The sequence below is a fragment of the Diplotaxodon limnothrissa genome, linkage group LG5 (assembly GCF_057381915.1).
Source record: "Diplotaxodon limnothrissa isolate DT_005_m linkage group LG5, D_limnothrissa_male_GT1.1, whole genome shotgun sequence".
NCBI classification, from domain to species: Eukaryota; Metazoa; Chordata; class Actinopteri; order Cichliformes; family Cichlidae; genus Diplotaxodon; species Diplotaxodon limnothrissa.
In genome coordinates this window covers 23,578,136-23,603,231 of record NC_140600.1, presented here as the reverse complement: position 1 = coordinate 23,603,231, position 25,096 = coordinate 23,578,136, and the positions used below count along the sequence as shown (strand labels likewise).

General features: G+C 39.2%; 1 protein-coding gene across 2 annotated transcripts in view; it reads left to right on the top strand.

Annotated features, from left to right (window-relative positions):
• vgll4b (vestigial-like family member 4b) overlaps positions 1-25,096 on the top strand; it is a 42,612-nt gene that overhangs the window by 5,028 nt on the left and 12,488 nt on the right. Inside the window, exons 1-2 of one of the 2 annotated variants that reach the window (XM_085353303.1) lie at positions 14,918-15,305; positions 21,936-22,149. In XM_085353303.1, coding sequence (XP_085209429.1) covers positions 15,224-15,305; positions 21,936-22,149 — 296 coding nt within the window. In that variant the 5' untranslated portion in view covers positions 14,918-15,223. Of the gene's footprint in view, positions 1-14,917; positions 15,306-21,935; positions 22,150-25,096 lie in introns of those variants that run through there. The other variant, XM_085353304.1, reaches the window with a different exon arrangement.

Here is a 25,096-nt window from a genome sequence, read left to right as displayed (position 1 = left end):
GTCGTTTATACAATTCAAACATTTTGTTTTCCTTTTTTTGTACTTGTGATGGGCTGATAGCAGTAACGGCTTTGTTCACGAGAATCTGCCGACAGTTAGAAAAGTATAGAAATATCATAGCCTTGGATCTACGTTTGTATGTCGCCTTGCAGGTTTATGAGTACAGTTAAAAGAAAAACTGGTTTTCCATAGAATGTGATCTGAGTCAAAGACAGTGCTCTTAAACTAATGCAACACAACAAGTTTCCTGATTACAGTACACTTATCATTAAACAAAACCAAACAAACATTTAAATGTTGCTGTTAGCTGCTACAGACCTGAAAGTCAGACTTCTGGGCTTCTCACAGAACTGGTTTAATTCTGCCGTATCGTTTGTGCTAAGCATTGAAGGCTCTCTCACGGTGAGAGATGCAATGCATCTCTCACCGTGAGAGATGCATTGCATCTCTGCAGGATTAATGTCCAAGGCTCTGGCTTGGTGCTTAGAACCTCTGCTGAGCTCCAGCTGCACAGCCACCCTGACATTCTGTAAGATACCTGGATCAATTTTGCAGTTCACTTTCTCTTTCACTTTCACTTACTTCATCTATAAGGCGATGTTTGCATGCTGGGACGAAGTGGCTCTTTGCACCATATTTTTTGTATGTTTCTCTAAGCAATTCTAAGCAAAAAACTTCGATGAGAAACTACAACTTTAACCACTATAGGGAAAAAGCCTGCTAAAAAAATTATATAAACGTATATAAATATACTTCAACCTACTCCAAATATGAAACAGCACAATGCTTGCATATACATACCTACAGTACACACACTCTTCAGCAGTACCGGTCTTTGTCAGGGAGCCACCTTCCGGTTTGAGGACAAACTGTCTGCATGCAACACTAATGACAGGTTTTATGCTCCTGAAGCCGAATATATGGTAATTACACACATACTAAAAAAACAGTGAAGTAAACTGTGCCTTGTATTTAATGGTGAATGTGGGTAAATGCTTAATACTTGTCATCACCCTCCATAGCAATTTTGGTGTCTACTTGGAAGATCTCACGGTGTGCTCCACCCTTCCTGGAAGCAGACCTGTATTTGAAAATCAGTCTAGAATGCATTGCAAGCCCAGCTTCAAGGACAGATTAATTATTTTTGTTTGTAGCTTCGCGTTTTCTGCGTCTTATAAAATATGCATGCACATTTCCTGGTTGTGGTCTCGTATGGTGCACTCAAATCCTACTTGTTTGTTTATAAAATAAACGTACACGCACGCACACACACACACACACACACACACACACACACACTTTCAGAATACACCCTTTATTGTTAGTTTCCATGGTTTGTTGAAGCACTCATTCTTTTTCCAACTATTTCAACTGTCTTCCTCACTTATACGAAATTCTGACTGATTGTGATGAGTGGCATACAGTAGTTGCTTTCTCATATAACAGTAACAAAAATTGGATGGATGGAGAGACAGACGGATTGACAAACATTGTGTTTTCTGGTTCTGCCAGTTTTTATTTTATTTTCCAATCTGTATATTGAAAAAAGTCACTTCATCATTTTGCATTTAGTGCTTATTAGCAAAACTTAAATAAATTGTTCACAATAATCTCACTGTGACACGAGCTCTCATTTTCAAGATCGTCCTGTTTTAAATATCCATAAAAAACTGTTTAAACATAGTATAGTTATTACAATTCTGGATAATAATAACTGGAAAATTACAAGTAAAAATAAAATAAAAGACTGTAGCAATAACACAATAAGAGCAGGAACAGCCATCCAATAATGCTTTCTCCATCATCCTCAGAATCTGTTTAAAACGCTTCAGTCCAGTTAAGCTGCATTATAAGAAAATGCTTTTTTCCCAAGTTCTGTGCATACATTGTTGTAATAAACATTAAACAAATGTTAGCACACTCACATTTTCATTTACGACAGTGAACTCTACAAACATTTTCTTATAAATACTAGCAAAGTAGCGTTATCATTGTTAGCAGGTAAGCGAATTGGTATTAGCTGGTGTTAGCATTAGCTAGAAATGCTAATGTAGGAACAATGGTATTCGGTAATTATTAGTCTTATTTAAATATAAAGATAATATACCATTAAAAAAAATACAGAGCAGATTTATAAAAGGAGAATGAGGGGATTAACAACACCCGAAGGCTAAATTTATATTTTGTTGTTTTTATTTCAGTTCTTCAGCTCATTAAATGTTCATCAAGTGGATTTAATGAAACTGGCTTTGACACTGTGCTTGCAAACGACAGTAAACCTCCTCAGTTTAGTCACACAGCTGATGTTTATTGAGGTGTACCGCAATGGTAGAGGCAAGTTTGGTTAATCTGAACTGGCACTTTTCTAAACTCTTAAAGGGTGGTGTAGAAGTTCTTCGAGCAAATGTATTGTCCGGACTAGTCGTAGCATGTCGATGATGATTTGTATGTACTTGGATCAACACTGAAAGGGAAATCGGAGACCTTGCATCACTGCTCTTTGTCTAAACCCATCCGGAGGGATTCTACGTGGGAGGTAATTTGATTGAGAATTCGTGCCCGTGGGTGGGATGGGTTTGGTTTTGTTTAGGGCTTCCTTAGGAAAGAGTAGGTTTGCCCTCAAACCTGTTTTGGTTTCTGACTTTTCTTCAGTTCAGCCCGTGTAACATGACACAGGTTTTAAGTGAACATGAAATGTAGATAATGAGTAGCACAGCTCCTTCTGTGTAGTGCATCAGGCTTGGTGGGGCATTTTGAAGGAAATGGCTTAGATCTTGATACACACGATCTTGTATGTATGGGTAACCCAGTGGCTCACAAGAAAAACAAGTGGGTCTTTGATTCAACATTGGGAGCCAATGATAACATTTTGCATGATTCACAAAAGGACTGCATACATGCAAAATAGACATTTGTTTAACTGATACCTTTCTGAGTTTCTGATTGTTTGGCAAACTCACACAGAGTAGAGAAATCCAGCAAGTCAGTGCTCTTGAAATGGTCTCATGTACCTCATATAAAGTTGAGACTTGTCATCAAACTAAACAAAAGTATTTAACTTTAAGGCAGAAGGTGACATTTTATTAACTTTTAAATAAAGCCTGCCTGCGAAGCTAAGCTAACTGCCCTCTACTTGTAGAATAAAATTATAATTTTTAAACAGACATTAATACTCAAAAGAAATGAAGGAACTTCTGGCCTCTGTAAAAATGCTAAGTGTTGACACTTTTCACACTTTTTTTTTAATCTATCCATAACATTAGACTACGATACATTATATATAGCAGCTGGACCTATGACCATTAATAGCCCCATGGCACATCTCTATTATAACACATACAGTGGGGCAAAAAAGTATTTAGTCAGCCACCGATTGTGCAAGTTCCCCCACTTAAAATGATGACAGAGGTCAGTAATTTGCACCAGAGGTACACTTCAACTGTGAGAGACAGAATGTGAAAAAAAAATCCATGAATTCACATGGTAGGATTTGTAAAGAATTTATTCGTAAATCAGGGTGGAAAATAAGTATTTCCTCACCTCAAACAAGGAAAATCTCTGGCTCTCACAGACCTGTAACGTCTTCTGTAAGAAGCTTTTCTGTCCCCCACTCGTTACCTGTATGAATGGCACCTGTTTGAACCCATCATCTGTATAAAAGACACCTGTCCACAGCCTCAAACAGTCAGACTCCAAACTCCGCCATGGCCAAGACCAAAGAGCTTTCGAAGCACACCAGGAAAAGTATTGTAGACCTGCACCAGACTGGGAAGAGTGAATCTACAATAGGCAAGCAGCTTGGTGTGAAAAAATCAACTGTGGGAGCAATCATCAGAAAATGGAAGACATACAAGAACACTGATAATCTCCCTCGATCTGGGGCTCCACGCAAGATCTCATCCCGTGGGGTCAAAATGATCATGAGAACGGTGAGCAAAGATCCCAGAACCACACGGGGGGACCTGGTGAATGACCTGCAGAGAGCTGGGACCAAAGTAACAAAGGTCACCATCAGTAACACACTACAACGGCAGGGAATCAAATCCCGCAGTGCCAGACGTGTTCCGCTGCTGAAGCCAGTGCATGTCCAGGCCCGTCTGAAGTTTGCCAGAGAGCACATGGATGATACAGCAGAGGATTGGGAGAATGTCATGTGGTCAGATGAAACCAAAGTAGAACTTTTTGGTATAAACTCAACTCGTCGTGTTTGGAGGAAGAAGAATACGGAGTTGCATCCCAAGAACACCATACCTACTGTGAAGCATGGGGGTGGAAACATCATGCTATGGGGCTGTTTTTCTGCCAAGGGGACAGGACGACTGATCCGTGTTAAGGACAGAATGAATGGGGCCATGTATCGTGAGATTTTGAGCCAAAACCTCCTTCCATCAGTGAGAACTTTGAAGATGAAACGAGGCTGGGTCTTCCAACATGACAATGATCCAAAACACACCGCCCGGGCAACAAAGGAGTGGCTCCGTAAGAAGCATTTGAAAGTCCTGGAGTGGCCTAGCCAGTCTCCAGACCTCAACCCCATAGAAAATCTGTGGTGGGAGTTGAAAGTCCGTGTTGCTCGGCGACAGCCCCAAAACATCACTGCTCTTGAGAAGATCTGCATGGAGGAATGGGCCAAAATACCAGCTACTGTGTGTGCAAACCAGGTAAAGACCTATAGTAAACGTTTGACCTCTGTTATTGCCAACAAAGGGTATGTTACAAAGTATTGAGTTGTATTTTTGTTATTGACCAAATACTTATTTTCCACCCTGATTTACGAATAAATTCTTTACAAATCCTACCATGTGGATTCATGGATTTTTTTTTCACATTCTGTCTCTCACAGTTGAAGTGTACCTCTGGTGCAAATTACTGACCTCTGTCATCATTTTAGGTGGGGGAACTTGCACAATCGGTGGCTGACTAAATACTTTTTTGCCCCACTGTACATATAGATTCAGTCCATGTTTTTCACTGACAAACTCTGTCTTGTTTTTTAGACAGTGGTTAAATTTACAGTAAAAGCTACCAGCAAGAATCAGCCACAAGCAAAACAATGGAAGACAATGTGGAACATTATGGCAGACAGTGCAGTTATTTTTCATAATACCTTTTATGTGTGTCCTGTATTGTGTCTAGTTCAGTTGTTTTATTGGTCAGCTTTACTATCAGTCCTGTAGCCGGTATCTCTTATGTTTCATTATTTTACAGACTACGTATTACAAGAACTGTTAGGCCTGTCTGGGTCATCGCCCCTATCAGTTGTTCTATAGTTCAAAGAGTCTGCAGTAGAAAAGCCTTGTTTGTCAGAAAGGTCTTTATCAGCTGTAACGACCACAGCGATTTAAGGCAAAGTGATGTAAAAGTTTCTCTCATCCCATTTTATCTCATATTTTATTGGTACACTTTTTCCATAGTTCTTTCACATCTGTTTGTTATGGTCTTCTTTTTACCATAACAAAAGACATTTATGGTATGTAAAATATTACTGGACCAAAGGCTTTGCAGTGTGTTTGGCTGTTTCTGGGTAGGATGAGTCAAATGATAAAGAGTGACTGGAATTGCACTGGGATTATTTTTTATCATCCTCCAGTTTGATAGAGTTAACTGTTACTATAAGCCTGTTATACTATGATAAAAGCAAAGAGGGAAGCATTATTTGATTCTGATGGCCAATAAAAACAAGGCATAAAGTAATAATGGACTCTTAGGCATTATGAATGTTACTGCTCCAGTAGTAATATTACTACTACTTCTCAGACAAATGATGTGTAGCTCTCCATGTTAAGTCCATATTCACTGTCCAACTTAATTATTATTTAATTTAATTTATTTATTTATGTTGCCTGCAGCAATCAGGATTATTGTCTGAAGGCCAATAAAAATGCCCAACAGATTTTATTTTCCTAAGTGAATCATTACGGCTTTGCCAGGCTGGTCCACTTGACTGATCCTTATTATTTATTTATTTATTTATATTTTTACTTTTAAGTTATTACAATCTGAACACAAAAGACTGGGGGACAAGAGAAGTTAAAGAAAAGGAGAGGAAAAGAAAAACAGAGGGGGAGAGGGACAGAGAGAAAAGACTGAAAATCCGATGGATCACCTGCTGGAAAAAAAAGAAAACAAGCAAAAGAGAACAACACACCAAGGAAACCAGCAGTAATGGCGCAGAAGCCACAGGGGGCTGCAGTGACATGCCTGCAGGCTCTGCCGGCAGCCTGCTATGCCAGAGCGGGCCAAGCCCCTGGGCCCAGAGAGCCGAGATCTGAGGGCCCCACCAAGCAGCCGCTGGGAGTGAGCCAGTACACACTCGAGCGCCCAGCTCTGGACACTGAGAACCACCAATGCACTGACGGGTGAGGGCATCAGCGACTGGCATCAGTGTGGTGGGGGGAGACAGGCCCTCACACTCAGGGTGGCCTGAGATGTTCCCAGAGAGGTGGAGTCTAAGACCCAACCTGACATATAAACATAGACCATGTAGTATGCTAGTAAAAAATTAGCTGAAGTAACGAAAGTAAATAGTAAAACAAAAACAAAAACATAACCAGCTAGCAACAATTCCCAAGTGGCATGTTGCAGGATGAAGGAATATGCTCAATGTGGATGTAGGTGATTACTATTACGGAAGTCCATGTCTAGCCATGAGATAATTAAACTGTGGATATGGTACAGTATATGTGTTCTGCTAATACATCCTGCAAACGTCTTTTTGCACTACCAGTGTAAAAAACTTTGCCCTAGCGCCACTATAGCCCAATAAAATAGTTAATATTAAACTCCTTTCGAGTGTGAAATCTTAGTCTCTTAGTCTATAATACACCTGAGCAATGATTGCAGTGGTTGCTCTTATTGGATTCTCTAGGTTTTGAGCCCAAAGTCAGTGTACTGTGTTTTGATACTGGTTCTACTATCTTTACAGTATATCAAGGGGAGAAAAAACATATTTTATCTTATGATCTTTATAGAAAACAAAGGGACTTTACATACATCTGTATTTCAAAAAAAAAAAACAACAGACAGAAAGAGTGCCAGAGAGTGCCCTGGAGTTCTTTGATGATTGACCTTCCTCAGAATCATACATTCGTACAATTTGAATGACCCTGAGGGTTTGTTCCCCTCCTGTTCCTGTGTACAGAATACTGCCATGGCTGATTTTCCCCAATGCAGCGTAACAAGCAGTAAATGAAAGATGACTTCATCTTTCTTTACCTCTACACTATACACTTCCTTTGACAGTTGTATTTACATAGGGCTTGACCAATGCACACTTACTCAGGTATTGCATCACCGCCGGTTCAGCAGACGGCTATTAAAGCGACAAGTTCTACAGGCTGCCATTGTTGCAGGGTCAAAAGTCAAGTGTCACAAGATCATGGTTCCAAGCCTTTTTTTTCCCTGTTACACACAGTTTTCCCTGTAACACACATATACAAAACCTCAGATTGTTTTGTATATGTGTGTTAAAAATGTCATTTGAGTTTCTTACGTTGACCAATTGCTTTTTTTATAGTTTCTATACAGATATTACACATAAGCAAGTACTTGTCTCTCAAATTCGATATGACATACACTGCAATGTGGTATATTTCACAGCAGACTCCTTTAGGCATGGAAATCAGGCTTTTTGCAATAATATTTTACGGCATCAACAGCATCAAGTATGAAATATGTATTGAGAAAATAGTACAAAGAATTATCATCTTTATTGATTAATTTAAATTATTAGAAAGTTAAGTAACTGCAGAAACACGCAGATCATCCAGCACACTCCTTACTTTTGGGTATCCACCAGGTTTCATGTAAAGCTCCTCTCTTCTTTCTTTACATGAAAGTTTTCTATAATGAGTGAAATAGTCAAGTCACGTTCAGAGAACTCAGCTGACAAGAGGCGGTGGTTGAATTTGGGTCCTAACATTGATATTTAAAATGTAAAAGAAACCGTGTCCTAGATTTGCTTTCAGTAAATGTCACACTTGCTGGTCTTATAGCAGCTCTGTGTCTCAGTGAGGGAACCTTCTCTCAGAGCTGTGCTGACCACACATATTTGACATTCCTCTCTTTTTGATAGCGCTCGCTATAGCTACTGAGAATGAAATAAAATAGGATTGCATTGCCTTTCACAAAAAAAGGTTGACTTTTCTAGTGCAGGAAAAGCATTTTTTTTGTTACAAAGGTAGTTCATTTGACCTGTCCAAGCATACAAAAAGAAATGCGCACACATCTTATGCAAGGCAGCAGTTTTAAAGAATGCATTGCATTTATTTATTGCATTCTTTTGTGTTCACCTAGATGAATCATTGTCTAGGTTAGATTTCTCTATTTTCTGTACATTTTAACTTTCAAATGGGAATTTCAGGGTTACACTAAGAATATCAACTATTATATTGTGTTAATTGCCACTGCATCCAGCATAGCAAAGCAGGATACAAAACAAAGATTGAGAAAATGAGTGGCAGTGGCACAGACATTCCCCCGGGGTCGGTTTGCTACAAGCTAATTGTTAGCATGGCAAGAATGTTGTCATAGGTTTGAATGGCTGATGGGCGGAGTTATCCTTTTCCATTAATAGAAATAGAATCTGTTTGGTGTGATATATTTGAAGTGCTTAACCATTCTTTAATTAGCAACAAAAGAGACACTGACCACCCTCAACTTTTCTGTGTCAAAGTTGGATGCCATATTTGGAAACTTTTCTCTCTTTTTTTTTTGGTGGTTATCAGCATTTTTTTTTGAGAGATTTGAATCTCAACTTGCTGTACATAAGATTGGAGATGTGTTTCCAACAGTAGCATAATATTAGTATCCAGCCTCGCATTGCCTGAAGCCAGCGTAGCCAGTGCCAGCCAGTTTCTGTCAAGACGGTTTTCTTTATGCCGTAAACAAATATTGGCAGGCACGCTGCAGGGGAGGAGTAGATGAAAACACTTAGAGACAGAGGGAGAAAAAAGATCAGGCAGATAGAAGATGTGCAAATCAAGTTTAGCACTGACAGACAAAAACTCTAAAGATGAGCAAGAGATCACGTGGAGAGAATGAGTGAGGAAGCCTGCTCAAACTGCAAAAAGCCAAACAGGACAGATGGACTATACTGAAGAGAAGGTCACAGATGACTAGGATGTCTCAGCTGTGAGAGAACACTTTGCACAGGACATAGCAGGCTTATGTTGATTTTAAAGATCATATAACACTACTAAGAAACCACCATCATTGTTGATAATAGTTACACTGACTCAAGTACTGCAAAACACGCATTTGTAACAATATTAAGATAAAATTAGGGGAAAGTTATAAACCACAGTAAAATAATTTAGAAAAAGAAATGGAAACCAGACAGAATTAAAGCAATTTGACAATACACCACTATGAATGAGACCTAACCCAGCTAACAGGTAGAGGTGAGTTGAGGACTGTAGGAAGATGACCTGATCTGAAAGGTGAAACTGTCCAGAGTTTCAGAGCTGAAACTAAAACAGCTCAGTCTGCTTTTAGAGCAAATCTGGGAACTACTCGAAATTTCTCATGACCTAAGCGAGGCATATGGGACATAAAGTTTTAACAGATCTGATAGATACTCAAAGGCAAGCACTTAAATGTGAACAAAGGAATCTGGTTGCCATTAGGCAGCACCACCATGAAATGGTCTTTGTTCCTTAAATGAACCTTGGAGTAGCTCAAGCTTGAATCTTCAACCTTAATGGTGTACTGACTCTTATTCAGAGCTGTCAGTGTCCACGTGGCCCAGATTCCAAAAATATTTGTATATAATAATGTATTTGTTGCGATACTTTCCTCTACATATATTTAAACCTTTGTAACATGATAGAAGTTTGCTAAATGTCCTAAAATAATACATTCTGAATTATACAACTTAACCTCCTAAGACCCGAACTCTTCCACGACATGCATTTTTAATTTCTCTTTGATATTCGGGCATATTGGGGCCCGATGAATGTAAAAACAAAGAATTACCAGATTTTTTTTTACTTTATTTTTGTTTTTAAGAAAAATGAGAGCCACAAATGAGGATATTCATTTAAAATTTTGATAGAACAGTAGCAGTATGATGTCCTCGTAAGTGGATATCAGGCCTATGTAGAGCAAAATTTAGTATTTTGGTCTAAATAACCCAAAATGCGATGTCCACATATGTGGACGGCAGGTCCTAGGAGGTTAAGGTATTTTTGCCGTTAAGGTTTAGTAATTGGATATAATGCAAAAAGTAGGGCATATTGTACATAATGGTGATCTCCGTCATTTACCTCTTGTCTCCCATTAAGTTTGTTGTATCTATGATGTCAGTAGTATTATATTACAGAGTTAGTATGTAGGTTTTAATCGAGTTCGAGGTCGGTGTCTCTTATGTGATGACAGGCTAAAAAAAACCCCCAAAATAACAAAAACACAAACTCCAGTGATGTAATGGTTAAACAGTCCCACCAAAAGCGAGCTTGTGTTTAATATTAAACAAGGCCGTGCTTAATAATAAACAAAAGGTTTCAGCTTTTCACCCCACGCCAGACAAAGGCGGGAAATGACTGAACGGCTTCGCTTCCACACAGTCACCTGTTGTTGTCATTGTTTCAGTGCAGCAACCTGATATTTCCTCCTGTGGGAGTGTGTGCTCACAGAAACCATGTGTAAAGAAGCAGGGAGATTTAAATGTTTAAACTAAAGTTTTGGATTAATTCATAGTGACGTGGAGTTGGTTAAAATCTGTGTTGTGTCATGATGCAAAATATAAGAACATCAGCTGTTTGCAGACATTATAGCTGCGATCAAACCTTTTACAACTTCGAGGTATGTGGAAAAGAGATTGTTCAGTAACCAGCCTCATACAAGAGGCTCAGATGACACATTTCAGCAAGGAAAAACATCTTTGATGCATTATGTCACCGTGTAAACAAAGCCAGTAATGGTTTGGGGAAATTTCAGAGACGCTGTAAAGTCATCAAGGGTTTGACCTTTAGCCGCTGCCACTGTGACAGTTGTTCTTGCTCCACGCCTTAATGAGATTCTGTTTACACAAATGTTATTTTGTGTAAACAAAGAAAGTGATAAACCTCTATTCTTTTCTCACTTTTCAATAAGGCGTGAAGAGGATTCAGAATACGGAGAAGAAATAGGAAGCATGAGCAAATCAAGCGAGCCTTTGTTATAGTCTTTAAAATCAGCATCATCTTTTATGTTCTGTCAGTGTTTGTGTCGCAACATGAGAGTGTGTTGATGAAGCATTAACATGAATTACCACCTTGCCTGTGCAGCGTTGCTATTCCTGACACACCCACTCTCTGGAGAAGCCCAGACCTGATCAGAGACACGTAAACATTGGAGGAGATCAAAAAACTAGGTCTGATAGCACCTCGTCATGGCAGATTACATTAATGAATGGGTACAGAGGAAGCAAGGGGGGGGGGGGAGGGGGGGGTGATGGCAGGAAAGCTGGAAAAGTTTGGCTTACTAATACTAATGGATCAACTTCTCCTGTTTAGGTTCTAAACTAAGCAAAATTATAACTAAGCATAATTCAAACCTGATCAGCAAAGTCTAAATAGGACAGGTGTTATTGTAAATGTAGTCTATGGTCCGTAGTAGGCAGAGGTAAAGATAAATAATCAGTAGCTGATGGGCCATACTGTGTTTCCTAGAGCTGGCACATATGAGTTGCGCAAAAGAAAGCAGGCTATGGAAACAGTGAGGAGAAAAGGTTTATTTCCTCCTTAGGCTAACTTGTGTGTAACAACTTGCCACTGCGGAAGAAAGAGGTGGATTTTCACCAGCTTGTTGTGTAACCATTAATCTGCTTATTATACTTATTCATCTTACAGCCTGCAAGGCCAGAACAAGGAATGTTGGAGAATGTGTTTTTCTTTGTAAGCAAACTCTGTGTAATGCATTTGTGATAACTGCATGATTGGTATGCACGTTAAAGTAAATGTAGCCACCACAGGAATACTCATGCATTTTATTTTAGCTGCAATCAGACCGCATTATACTCAGAAAAAACAAACATGCCCCAAATGCTGTTGTTGATGATATTGCTGATGTTGTTAATTGTATTTTATTGGAATGCAAAATGTAAAAATTACAGTTTTCTTTTATTTGATGGCTTTCAGTATTTTTTACAAGAGTAAGTATAAATAGTATAACATAGTCTCAAAAGTTGGAATCATCCTTTATCCATTATTATGTTAAAAAAAAAGTCAGGGTTCAGTTTATATAACTGAGGTCCACGATGTTACAATTTAGCTCTCTTTTACTTCTTTCACTTTGGGACTATAAACCTGTGTTCAGAAGGAAGAAACTTGACATCAAACCCTTGTAACTTTCTGGTGTACAGGGATGTGGGGCTAAGCTGTGGCTCACCAGTAAGCTTCTGTTCTTCATTATCATAGTTTTGTCAGAGTGAAAATAAGAAAGTTTCCTTAAATATGACAAATATTGATGCTAATTTTCACACTTATCTTCAGTTTGCTTCAAATTGAAATTTTCACTCAATTATTGTTTTGCACTATTTCTAATATTGCACACATTCCACCAGCTAACCCTTATTGGACATGAAAGGAGGCTGTTTTCTAAATTCAGTAACCATTTTTAGTAGATTACTATGACAATTTCTCATGTAGTAGTTGCCATGTAATAGATGTTGTCTCGAGGTCTACTAGCTGTGGGGATTCCCAGATATTTCCTCCAATGCCATTATGAGTTTAACATGTTGGTATTTAGTTGTACGTCTCATTAAATATGGTATGTATAATCATGAAAGACCACCAGCATGGTTTGGACTTATCTAGTCAAATGCACACATCTATAAATGTTGATTGATATTTATTATTTGTTGGTCAATGGAAGCCTCTATTGGCCATAAGAGGGCACCAATCTGTTATTATCTGAGAGTTTCTGTACACAGATGGATAGCACCTGTCTCTCCTTATCTCTTCTGTTACAACAGCTCGGTGTATCCTGAAAAGTTGTGGCACTAAACAGACTTAAGCTTCACAAAATATTTGTGCAAGGTTCTCTGTCCGGAGAATAATGTGAAGCACTGAAAGGAGTTAGCCTGAAATCAACCTTTATGTGACTGAAACTGCAAACAATGGCCGTCCGAATAGACACGAACCGTGTTCCTCAGTTCTGAGTCACCACTGGAGGAGGAGGAGGCCAGGAGGAAGGAGAGGAAAGGCTTTTGTGTGTCTGTGTCTGCACAACAAAGAAAGGAGAAGGCGTATAGACCAATGTGTTTGTGAAGCAGGATGAAGTGGGTGTGTGTTTACATGGATGCGTACTGCGTTTGTTGCATTTGTATATTTCTGCGAGACAGGAGGTAAAGTTTTTTTTCCTTTTACATTAGTTTGAGCAGTTTTAGATTTTGGGGGTCTTTTATTAAATGACAGAGATAGAGGTCTGTTTGTGCTTTATGAGAAATGTAGACTTTGCATGTAAAGTTAAATCCACACCATCAGATATTTCCCACAAAACAAATCCACTGTGCTCTTTTCCATTACCCTTCCTTGTTCTTATTTGGCCTGTTTGTATGTTGTTACGTAAGGTTACCAAGACCAGAAACAAAAACAAACATGCAACACTAATATATGGTCACATTGGCTAAATAAGTTTTCCTCCCTTTAATTTGGAATCTTTCACTTTTTTGCTTATTTTCTTTCCTCTTGCTGTCTTTCCATTATAAATATTTTATTTTGAGTGTAAAAGTGAATATCCACACTAAAGCACAGCCACACCTAGTGAGGTGTGTTGTCATATGCCCTGAGGAAATTGTTCTTTTCTCTTCTCAACAAGCTATGCAGTGTTTTGAGCTTCATGAGTCTATGTACTCTTTTCATTCCCCCTTGCCTGATCAGTGCAATCTATCTATCTATCTATCTATCTATCTATCTATCTATCTATCTATCTATCTATCTATCTATCTATCTATCTATCTATCTATCTATCTATCTATCTATCTATCTATCTATCTATCTATCTATCTTAGCCCATGTCAAACGTCAAACACTAGGGGGCAGAAGAGGACCACTCGGGATGTTAGAGGCCCACCAGGCCCTTTTAAACCTTTTTTTTTTTTAAATCAACACACTAAAGTTTGCCTGTGTTTTTGTCCAAATAAACGCCGACAGACAATTTAGAAAATGCATATCCCTGCTCTTTATCCTCATGGCCTCTCCTGAATGAAAAACAATATATTCTGTGCTATAAAGTATGTTGTTGACAGATGAATAAAAACAATATTTTGGTAGGAAAGTATCTTGGCTGTAAACAAAACGCTTTATGAACAGCATCTCCAAAAACTGAAGCACAGTTTCTTTTTTATTTACCCTTTTATTCAAGTTTTTTTTCTCCTAATTTCCTGACATCTTGCAGGTCTCCCTGTACTATTACAACACATAGAAACGTTTACAGTAAAGCACCGTCATCAGAGTAAGGCACTCTCCCTCAAATAAGGTTATATCGACCTAAAAATATTTTATGGCAACTGTAATCTTATGACCTCTGTATTCCTAGATGGAGTGTGCCTGGATTGCACGTCTGCATATTTAAAACCTTTTGCAAAAAAAACAACAAAAAAACAACAACAAGCAAACAACAAACTACAGCACTTGGACTTAAAATATTTACTAACTGTAGTATTTATTTCCTAAAGACTTCATGTGGGATTGCTGCAGTTCTTTGGTATCTGTGTGTGTGTGTGTGTGTGTGTGTGTGTGTGTGTGTGTGTGTGTGTGTGTGTGTGTCTTTCTCTCTCTCTCCCTCCCGTCGTTCGCTTTCTCTCTGGATGTGTTTGGAGAGGCTGATCTTGTGCGTAAAATATCCCTGATATTTGAGGCGCTCCACGGATTTAGCGAGCATGCCCAGTGCGTCCCTCTCGGCAACAGTGGAAACCGCTGGTGAAGCATAGGAGTCATACCAAGCATAGCCTGCGTGTCAGTGCAGTCGACTTACAGCTGGCTGTGAGGAGAACTGACGCTACTCATATTTTTGTATTATTTTATTTCTTTGCGCTTTGTCACCGCTGCATACTTACCCGTATTTCATAAAGTAAACTTACTGAGATCACTTTCCACACGGGTTAAATTTTGTTGAGTTTCCACAGAAGTAAAGTTGGAGGCTGGGCCTTTAGCTTTTTTTTACCGTCGCTTCAGAGGAGAAGGGAGAAAACAAGCTGGTCTTCTTTTTTCCCCCTTTGTTTTTAATTAAAGCCCGATAAATGCTACTAATGAAAATGGACCTGTTGAACTACCAGTACCTGGACAAGATGAACAACAACATTGGCATTCTCTGCTACGAAGGTAAACTAGCGGGTTTGGGCTGTTTGTGGGCGTACGGCTGTTTTTAAACTTCGGAGTGGCGTTACGCTGCGAGCTAACGTTAACGACGTAGCTGGTCGAAGTTTTCTCCTCAGTTTACGCTGCTTCGCTAGTTAGTCGTTTCTTCCCGCAAGCACGGTAGATAAAACGTGCCACTCTGTACACATGAGCATTGATTTAGCTTGTTATACGATTTATGAATACAGACTTGAGTAGTGTTTTTCAGCATTTGTTTTTAACCCGATTGTAACGCATTTGACGTAGAGTTGGTGTAAGCGCTCTTTCTATTTTGTCCTTTTCTGAATGGCTGGAAGTGCATTTATTCACTTGTCATATCATTGTTTTTATTATTGAATAAAAATCTAGAAAGAAAAGGCTGAATTAATTGTCTGTAAGTCGTGTGTCCATTTAATGGTCTCTCATAAGACTGACTCACAGTATTACTAGTTAGCGAGCTCTCTGGTGTTGTCCTATTATTCATGCCGTTTGCATTCAGATGAACGGATGTGTCCAAGATTTTCACATCTTGTTTTGTGGGGTTGACCCCCTACAGCACGCTGTAAGCTGCAGCTGCTAATCTTTGTTTAATTTTACAAGTGCAGAGATTTCTTTCTGTGGGCTGCAAGTCATTTCATGGCATTAAGGTAACTTTTTCATTCAATATTATGTCTTTGTCATGAAATCAGAGAGTAGAAGATTCCAAATCTCTGCAAACTGCCTAACTTTGAAAACGCTCTTGTCTCCTGTCAGGCTTTGTAAGATTATCCTGTCTGTCCGGGGGCTATGTCCAAGTTTTCCCTCTGCCCTGTCGCTGGCCTCTGCTGCAGCAACTAGGGTCTAATCCAAGAGTGGAAAAAAAGCATGTCCTTGTTTAATTTCACCAGCAGGTCCTCAACTGTCAAGCTGAAGTCAGGTCAAAATGTTCAGTTTATGACATGAACATAAAGTAATATGTTTTATAGATAGAAAGTAAATCTTTGAGACTGGTAGATAACGTGGTGACTGATAATTAGTCCTTATCTTATTTTTTACAATTACAAAAGCAGCAGCAACACAAAGACAACGCATTTTCTTAATAAACTGGTTGGCAGGCTTTTCTTCTCCTGTTTTTAGTCACATTGCTTCTTTCCCCTGCTATTGTGCCTTTCAGCTTGCCTCATCATTTAACATATAATTAACTTGTAATGGAGCTCCTTTTAAATATGCTGTGACTGACACCCATTTTGCACATTTGCACAATGGCATATGATTAAAACAGACGTTAGTTTCTGTTTTGTTTGTTGGTGAACCTATGCTACCAGCAGCAGAAGAAAAAATGTTTTTGTTTTTTTTTGCGGTTTGGCATGTGATTAAGGCTTCTGTTGTGTTTTTATCTGTTTCTAATGCTTCTGGGGAAAGGGGGAAAAAAGCCTTGGGTTGCTGTAATTCCTGTTTGGCTGTTGCTTGCATTTAGGCACATGACTCTTCAAACTGTTCTCAGAAGCTTGAGCTCACATGCCATTATTGAGAAATGTTGGTGCCATTTCTGCACAGTGCAGGTGTATTAGATAAGCCTGCCACTGGCCCGGGATTTTTGCTAGTCAGAATATGAGCGTTTGTGTCACCACGAAGCTTCACTCCTCACAGCTGTCATCTAACTCTAAATAAAATGACATAAGTAAAGATGGAGATAAAATCTTTGTAGTGGTATTTTTGTGCTTATATATCTGCTGGTTTGGATACAATTTGTGTCTGGAAGCATATCTCTGCACTATTAAGACAATCAGTTTGGTTTTCTTTGTGTTTGTTTGTGTGTGTGTGTGTGTGTGTGTGTGTGTGTGTGTGTGTGTGTGTGTGTGAGACACAGAGAGAGAGAGAGTGTATGGTTTTTAGCTGACTGAGCTAAAATCTGAGCTTCATGATAAGAAAACAAAGCTAAAAGGACACGCTTATCAGTGAAGAGGGGAAAAGGAAAGCCCCTCGTGTTCAAACTTGTTGAGCCAAGAAAGGGATAGAAGTGCTTTGTGATATTGTGGGTGTTCTGACTTGTTACTATATGCATGAGCCAAACTACACCATCATTTCCCAACAATCACGCTCCTACTTGTATACTGTCCTGTTGTGAAGCTATTACTGCTCCTGTATTATCACTGACATTTAACAACATTTAATGCAGATGGGACATTTGAATACCCTGCCTATAATGCAACTGAATAGCTGCTAAAAAAAAGTAATAATGGATGAACAGCTTGGATAGTCTGCACTAGTGTGACTTTCTAGGTAATCTCAGGTTGAACATTTTATTTGTTGTGCAGGTAGATATATTGTTTTTACAGACTGTGTAAGTGACAAAGTTTAGTGAATTCTCGCACAAACAAATCAAATCAGCTGTAGTGAATTAGAAAAAAGTTGACATCATTCAGGGTCTTGACTTGGCTCATGGAAAAACAGATTCTGACCTCAAGTTCATTCACCAGGGGTGATTAATGTGCTATGATGGTGACGTGAACCTACAGTGACATTAATCGTCTTCCTTTCTGTCTTTATGACTTAATTCATCTCAGTTGTGAGTTAAAGAAAAATGTGTGTTCACTCCTGGTTGGACAGATGAACATGTGAAATTTGGAAGTTTATGCCATGTCATAAATTGTATGCAACTGTGTGCTTCATAACAAATTCCATATAGTAGTCATTCAAATCTGAAGCCCACCAATACTGTAGTTTTGGGGCTGCCATATTGACAAAAACTACAGAGTGATGTCATTTCTAAACTTCCTCAGATATCTTTCTGCTTTATGTTTGTTTAGAAAAGAAGCCATAAGAGCATATACAGGAGAAAAACAGTAATGATTTATCTGTGATTGGCCAGAGCTGATTGACAGTGGGCCCACAGCATTGAAATTAGATTGGTTAAACAACGTATTGATTGCGACTGACATTGTTCAACACTTTCCTTCTATGCTCTCCAGCCATGTTCGATGTGCTGCATGTTCAAACTAAATGCATACTAAATACATACATGTGACATACTGGCTGAAGTGGGGATAGGACTTGCCAAAAGAAAAACCCCAAAACCTGATCTATCACCATACTTGCTCATTGGCTGTCGCTTTGCTGCCTGTGGTTGGTTGCTTGTGGACATTCTAGGCTAATGTTGCCTGGATAACTTATTAATATATTTGCCCCCTTTGCCAATCAGCAATACCATTCACTCTAATTGCTAGTTGCTTCAATCAGTTGCCTTAAAGTTGACAAAACTTGGGACCCATTGCATCGTTGCTTGAAGTTGCTGAATGTCATCGACTTTCTATGATGTTCCTACTTCACTGAACACCCCTTTAGTTTTCAGAAACTTGAAGCTCAGTTGATATGAGTTTTAAACAGTTCCTTAAATGTTTATAAGTAGTCCTTCGACAAGCAGTGGTCACAGCTTTGGCAGCTTCCTGGGGCTGTCACCTAATTAATTGTAAAGAGATTTCAGGGCTCAGTGGTTCAAATGGCTCATTTGGATTTAGAGCAAAATATGGATTTTTGTAAACTGTAAAATGCAGTTGGTGGCAGATCTATGAATTAAAAACAAAGTTAAGCCAAAGCAATTATTTTTACCAACAAAAAAATTAATTCATGATTGACATCATACAACATCATTTTTGTCTAACGTACACAGCAGGCAGCAAAGAAGTGACGCCATGGTGAAGCAACACAGGCAAAGTGAAGGAATTATGTTGTAGAGTTAACATTAACCACCATTTACTGTGAAGGCAGTTACAACTTTGGTGGGTTAAAAAGCCAATAAGAGGGTCACTAGGTCCAGGTTGTTTCTCTAAGTTAGTTAATCTGATGAACTAGAGATAACTAGTTTTGTATTGCTGTTACTTGCAACTTAGACTCTTGACCACTGAAGCACAGCACAAAACATCATCTCATCTCTTTATTTTAACCAAAATATGGAGAATAGAATTCAGAGTTTTAATAAGCAGCAGTCTTTGTATTGATATAGTTGTCTAAAATCTCCCTAACACATCATAGCTGACCTTGAAGCAATCAGCATTTCTGATGCTCAGTAGTTTTGCTAAGAATTAAAACCATGTTGCCAAATAGGACACTGAATCTTTTTTTTAATGTGAGCCATGTAGGGATTTATTCCGATGTGTCATCAATGTGACATGCGACACCTGATTATGCTAAACCACCTACTTGCGCTGTGTTTTTTTCCCCCTCTCTTCTGTCTCTCTTTGTCTGTCTGTGTGCCTCCATTTTCATATCAGAGGTCAAACAAATCTAACATCGGGTTTAAAAGTTCAGGTCAGTCTCATACAGTCCAGGACTTTTGTGGAAGAGCTTTTTTTGTATTTCCTTTTTAGTATTTAAAGTGTAAAACCTCCATGGACTCGGATAATAAAGGCAGCCAGAGGGCCAAGTTCAATTTACTGAGAAATTCAGCTAAAAATAACTACATAGCTGTTTTGCAGAGAGAAGACATGCTAGGAACCATCTTTTTTTAAGTATCAGATAGGGGGGAAGGACAGAGCGAGGAAGGGGGAGAGAGACGGAAATGAGAGCGATGGAGAGGGAAGCTCGCCTCAGTTTGTAATCCAATCTCATCCTGATCCAAGCTGTTTGAAGTTCTATCAGGAGAAATAGGCTTTGATCATGTGGACCTAATGAACTCAAAGAGCAGAGAGGGGAAAAGACAGAGTGGAGTTTGGCTTCTGGGTTACGGCTCTATTCCCACTAATTGTCTGCTGGTTTAATGTAAATGAAATGTATTTAGTGAACAAATATTTAAACTAATGTACTATAAATAATCACTTCCTATATGTAGATACATTTCTTGTGTGTAAAAATATATAAAAACTTAATGTGTAAGTACTTCTGCTCTTGTTGTTTCTTTTTGCCTTTTGATTTGAGAATAAATTGCAGAAAATGATTTCATTGCATTGTCCTTCAAATTATCACCAATGCAGGTTAGTTTCAGAAGGAAAACTATGCAACCAGTTTCCAGTTTGTTGTATATCCCTAGTTTAAAAAAACACAAATGACTAATGCAGAATTAGTGTGTATTGAAACTGCATTAGGCTGTGAAATCATCTTCTATAACTCATAAGAAAAAGCGGACATAATAAAATTCTCAAAGGCTGCAGTCGTGTCAGATGGTTACACTTGAATGACAACCTAGTATATATTAGTGTGCAATAGCAGTTGTATTGTCGCGCAGGTCAACAGTGTTTGACCTCATACGGTCGAATGTCTTGCCGCTCGAAGATTCACTCTTTTGTTGAGCACTTTACTCGGTGATAAGCGAGTCCTGGATGCTGATTGGACAGTGTGGTGTCAGTCTCTCTTCCTTTATTGCCATCCCTCTCCCTGCCAAAAAAGATGATGTCACCCTTGTTACCATGGTACACAGTAGCACGAGAAGGAACATGCCAGAGAGAGAGGGTGAGGGGAGGAGCTGCAGCTGTGTTTCATAGGCCATGAAGCTTAACATACATGGAGGAATGGTGGAGGAACAAAGTCTTTTCATAGTCTTTAGGCTGTTTTTGCTGCCGCATTCTGAATGACTCAGTTTTAGTTTAAACTGGCTTTCAACCAGATTTTATGACCTTATTCATCTGAAGAAAAGAAGAATAAATATTTATAAGAATTCAGTTTAATGTCTAATGTCCTGCTACTTAGTACTAATGTGTGTGTGTGTGTGTGTGTGTGTGTGTGTGTGTGTGTTTTTTGGGTTTTTCTTTTGGTTCTACAAATGCAGGAAGAATATTTCTCCAAAATCTAATCAATACTGATTGGTTTGTTATACAAAATAATTTGAAATGAAGGATGAACTAACAGTTAGCAAGTGTTTGTAACTAATTCGTTTTTATGTGAGTTGGACTAGGAGTTTTAGTGTAGGCCTTTCAGTGTTGTTTGGGTAAAGTCAGACAGATACATGAGGCAGAAGCAGTGGAAAGTCCCCATGCTGAGACAGAGCCAGTGGTAGTTTTCCTGATTCTCTTGCTCTAAACTCCCACTCACTGACAACTCTGTAGGCCTTCTGTACGAGGGATAAGGCTGCAGAGGGAGAAATAGTTCCCCCCCCACACACAAACATATGCAGAATCCATCCGCAACTATTTCTTTCAAAACATTCCTCACCAGATACTCCTTCTTTTATGCCAGAGGTTTGTGCCTCTCTCAGCAAACTGTATAAGTCAACAAAACCCCAGACACAGCCTGTAACGTTGTCATGCGGTAGACACCTTGTTTTAAAGTGGCAATACAGCAGTCACCTTCTGCTTTTAAATGCTATAATTTAGGCTAATTACTATAATTGACATTTATTTTACAGTAATCTTAGTAAAGCTAACCACGTGAGGTGACCACAGCTGCACAACTGTCACTCTAGTCTCACTTTTGAAAATGACAAAAGTGCAGGCAGCAGTTCTTTTGCAAACTTTCTAAGACACATTCTCCTAATGTTGTATTGCGTTTCACTTGATGTTTTCGTCTTTCAGAGTTTGTGTAGCAGTGGAGCAATCTCAAACTCATTCAGACTTCTAAATGATCGTGTTTTGGAACACGGTGTCAGCAGCACTAATAACCCTCTGTCTTGTCTTTCTTTCCTCCCTTGATGTCTTTCCTCCTCAGGTGAGGCAGCTTTAAGAGGAGACCCCAGACTCCTGTCCCTGTCGTCTTCCTCCTCGTCTTCATCATCGTCCTCCTCATCTTCCTCCTCCAGCCACAGGACGGGTCCTCCTCCCATCAGCCCCACTAAGAGGAAGCTGAGTGGTGATCAGGGGGACAGCGACATGGATGAAAACGAGCACGTGGCAAAGATGAGTCGACTGTTTGCCGCGCAGCTGTGAGTACATATACACATGCAACTGAACAACACACACATTCTAATAAAAAGCTTTATAAACATCTGGAGTTATAATTTCCAGATGCTCACTTTTTTATGAGTATCTGGAAATGAAAATGAACTTGTGGTTTGCTATCAGTGCACATTTCTCTTTCCTGTCCATCTGTCTCTTTCATATACAAACAAACACTGTAGCCAGTGAATGGCCATGTACACTGAACTGTTTTTCATACATGTCCAGAATGCATATTTAGAACCCTTGGTGCCTTGAGCCTTTAAAAGAAGTCAGTTTTTCCTGTCAATGCACGTGTTTCTGCCATCCATGTGTGAAACGGTGCACAGTGGCGCTATCTTAGAAGTCCTAGTTTGGACTCCAGGGTGCTATGCCAGGTTTAGCTCGCTCAACAGTGTTACAAACTCCTTATAGCTGCAGATCTCTGGAAGCTTGGAAACAGGGACTGCACAACAGAACGATTACTCACGTCGTTCCCGCATTCCCAATACCAGAGATTCCAGAGTCCTGGTTGGTGGTGGTGAAGGACTGCTGGGGCCAGGGGCAGTCGAGTCAGAGTCAGACATGACTGAGTCAGTTATAGGACTCCAGCCATTGCTATTTATTGCAGATGGAGTCAAGGGGTGCTGGGTAGAGCTGTACAGTTTTGCGTGCAGTATGTCAGTATGTCCAGATGCTGGGGGTAGGGGTTGGGGGTGGGGAGCGGAGCAGAAGTCGAACATATTTTTATAACCACAGCGCTGTCTGCCAAATGACTAGACAAGGGCTGTGCTATGACTTTTGGCTATACTTGTATATAAAATGATCAGTTTGAGAAAAGGAAGAGGGGCAGCAAAATTATATTTTTGCTTCTCATATGAATTTAAATTTAACAGCAGAAAACTACATATTCTATAAAATTAGGAAATATCCAAAGAGTGAGATATTCAAGCCCATTTCTGCCTCATGCAAAAATACAATACAAGTAATATGTGGATTGTTTTTATTCTTCTTGAAGTTTTCAACTGACACAATGGGATGCAGTAGATGAATGACTGGATATACTGGAAACTGGAAGAAGAGAGAATGGGTACAAGCATTGTTATTATATAGCTAAACTTATATAGTCACACACTTACATGTAGTACATGGCTGGCCCAAACAGGAATATCCCACAAGTGTCTGAGAATAGATGACTTGGAAACCAACAGATTTTAAAGGCAACCCTACAAAATGTTCACGTGTAGATAGATTCTATGGTTGCCCACCACCTGATTTTCATCATCAGTTAGTTTTAGCACCCGGTAGTTGTGAATACAAGTTACCGGAAAAATAAAGAATTTGTACCTCGTTTAGCTTCGCACTGATGCACTTGCTTTTTCTTTTGTTATGACTCCAGAGCATCGCTTTCCTTTACAACTGTGGCCCTTTTACCCCTCCCTAAAAAGCTCAAAGTCATTTCTCGCCATGCTGTGGCAGGTTTAATTCACCTCGAGCCAAGATGAAGAAAAGAGCCCTAGGGCAACAAGAGAGGTAAAACCAGTTCAGCTGTTTGGAAACACTTTGCTTCAGGGAGTCCAACAAGGAAGAGCGAATATAACCTTCAACAAATGAGTTTGTATGTCTGAAAAGTCAGTGAGTAAATAATGTTGATTTTAGGATTACATTAAATAGTTATGATATAATCGAGGAACTGGCCAAATAGTTACAATCGAGTTAAACAAGTTAAAATCTCAAAAAACTTTCTGCAGAAGTATCTCAAATTACTGGCACTGTTTTCCAACACTCCACAGTGCAGGTAAATGGAAAAAATTACACACTGGTGTTTGTGTATTTACTGATATTTGTGAAGCAATAATTGTTTGCAGAACCTATAGCAGCATACAGATAATGTCGTTTTATTGTCATGATTATTTTTATTTATTTATTTATTTAGACTAGGTTGCATCTGACTTTTGAATTAAGCTGTTCTACTGAGGCCGTGGGTAAGGGTCTTTGTTCTTTAATCTTGTGACACATAACAAAGGATTAGCTTGTGAGATTTGACATTTGTGCAGAATCATCATTTTTCCTGTTATTCTGTGGCAGTTGTGTGGGCATTAGGGTTATAGTCTGCAGTAAATCCAACCACTGCTTGTGGTATTATTCTGTTGTCTCTGTTGTTTTTCACTCCACGTGGGACATTATATATGCACTGTGTGGTTAACTTTTGCATGCATCGATACGTAAGTGCTCCTACTTGTGTATCACAAGTTTCGTAAGTCGGTGTTGTGCAGCACAGTAGAACTTATTGTTATATCAGCTTTCAGTTGGTGTCACAGATCCTCGCCACAGCTCCTACGTGCAACCATGTTGTTTGACTAGAATAAGGTTCTGTAAAAATAAAACTGATGCAAATGTCTGTGATGTTTAGGGCTTTTTAGACTGCTCGTTTTACCATGATTATTTCCAAGGCGCAAGCCATAATCCCCGTATTTAATCTCCATTTTAATTATGACCTTGAAGTCATTTGACTCCTGCTGCTGCAGGTTAATCTCTACCTAACAAAAGTCAATTGCTACATGACTTGCTGCAGCTTGAAGATGGATCCAGGGCCTTTCTAGTTCACAAAGATATATTTTTTTTTATCCTGGAAACCAAGTTCCCCTCGGGTCATCCCAAATGTGTCTTTTTTTAGTCATCTAATTTGAGGTTTCTCTGAGGGCATTCTTCCCCTGGTAACTGCTGTACGACTTGTTGAAACTTGTATCCAGCATCAGCCAGAAACACTTTCCTCCTAGGTGTAGCTCCCCTCCCTTTCCAAAGAACTTGGAGTGAAGTGGAAAATGATGGGATGTTGCTACAGAGAAAATTGAGCTAAAAATGCTCCTTAAACACCCTCCCCACATGAAAAACGACATAGGGCAGCCAGATTTTTAACATACATTCTGTTTTCCTTTCAGCTGTGCCATGTAA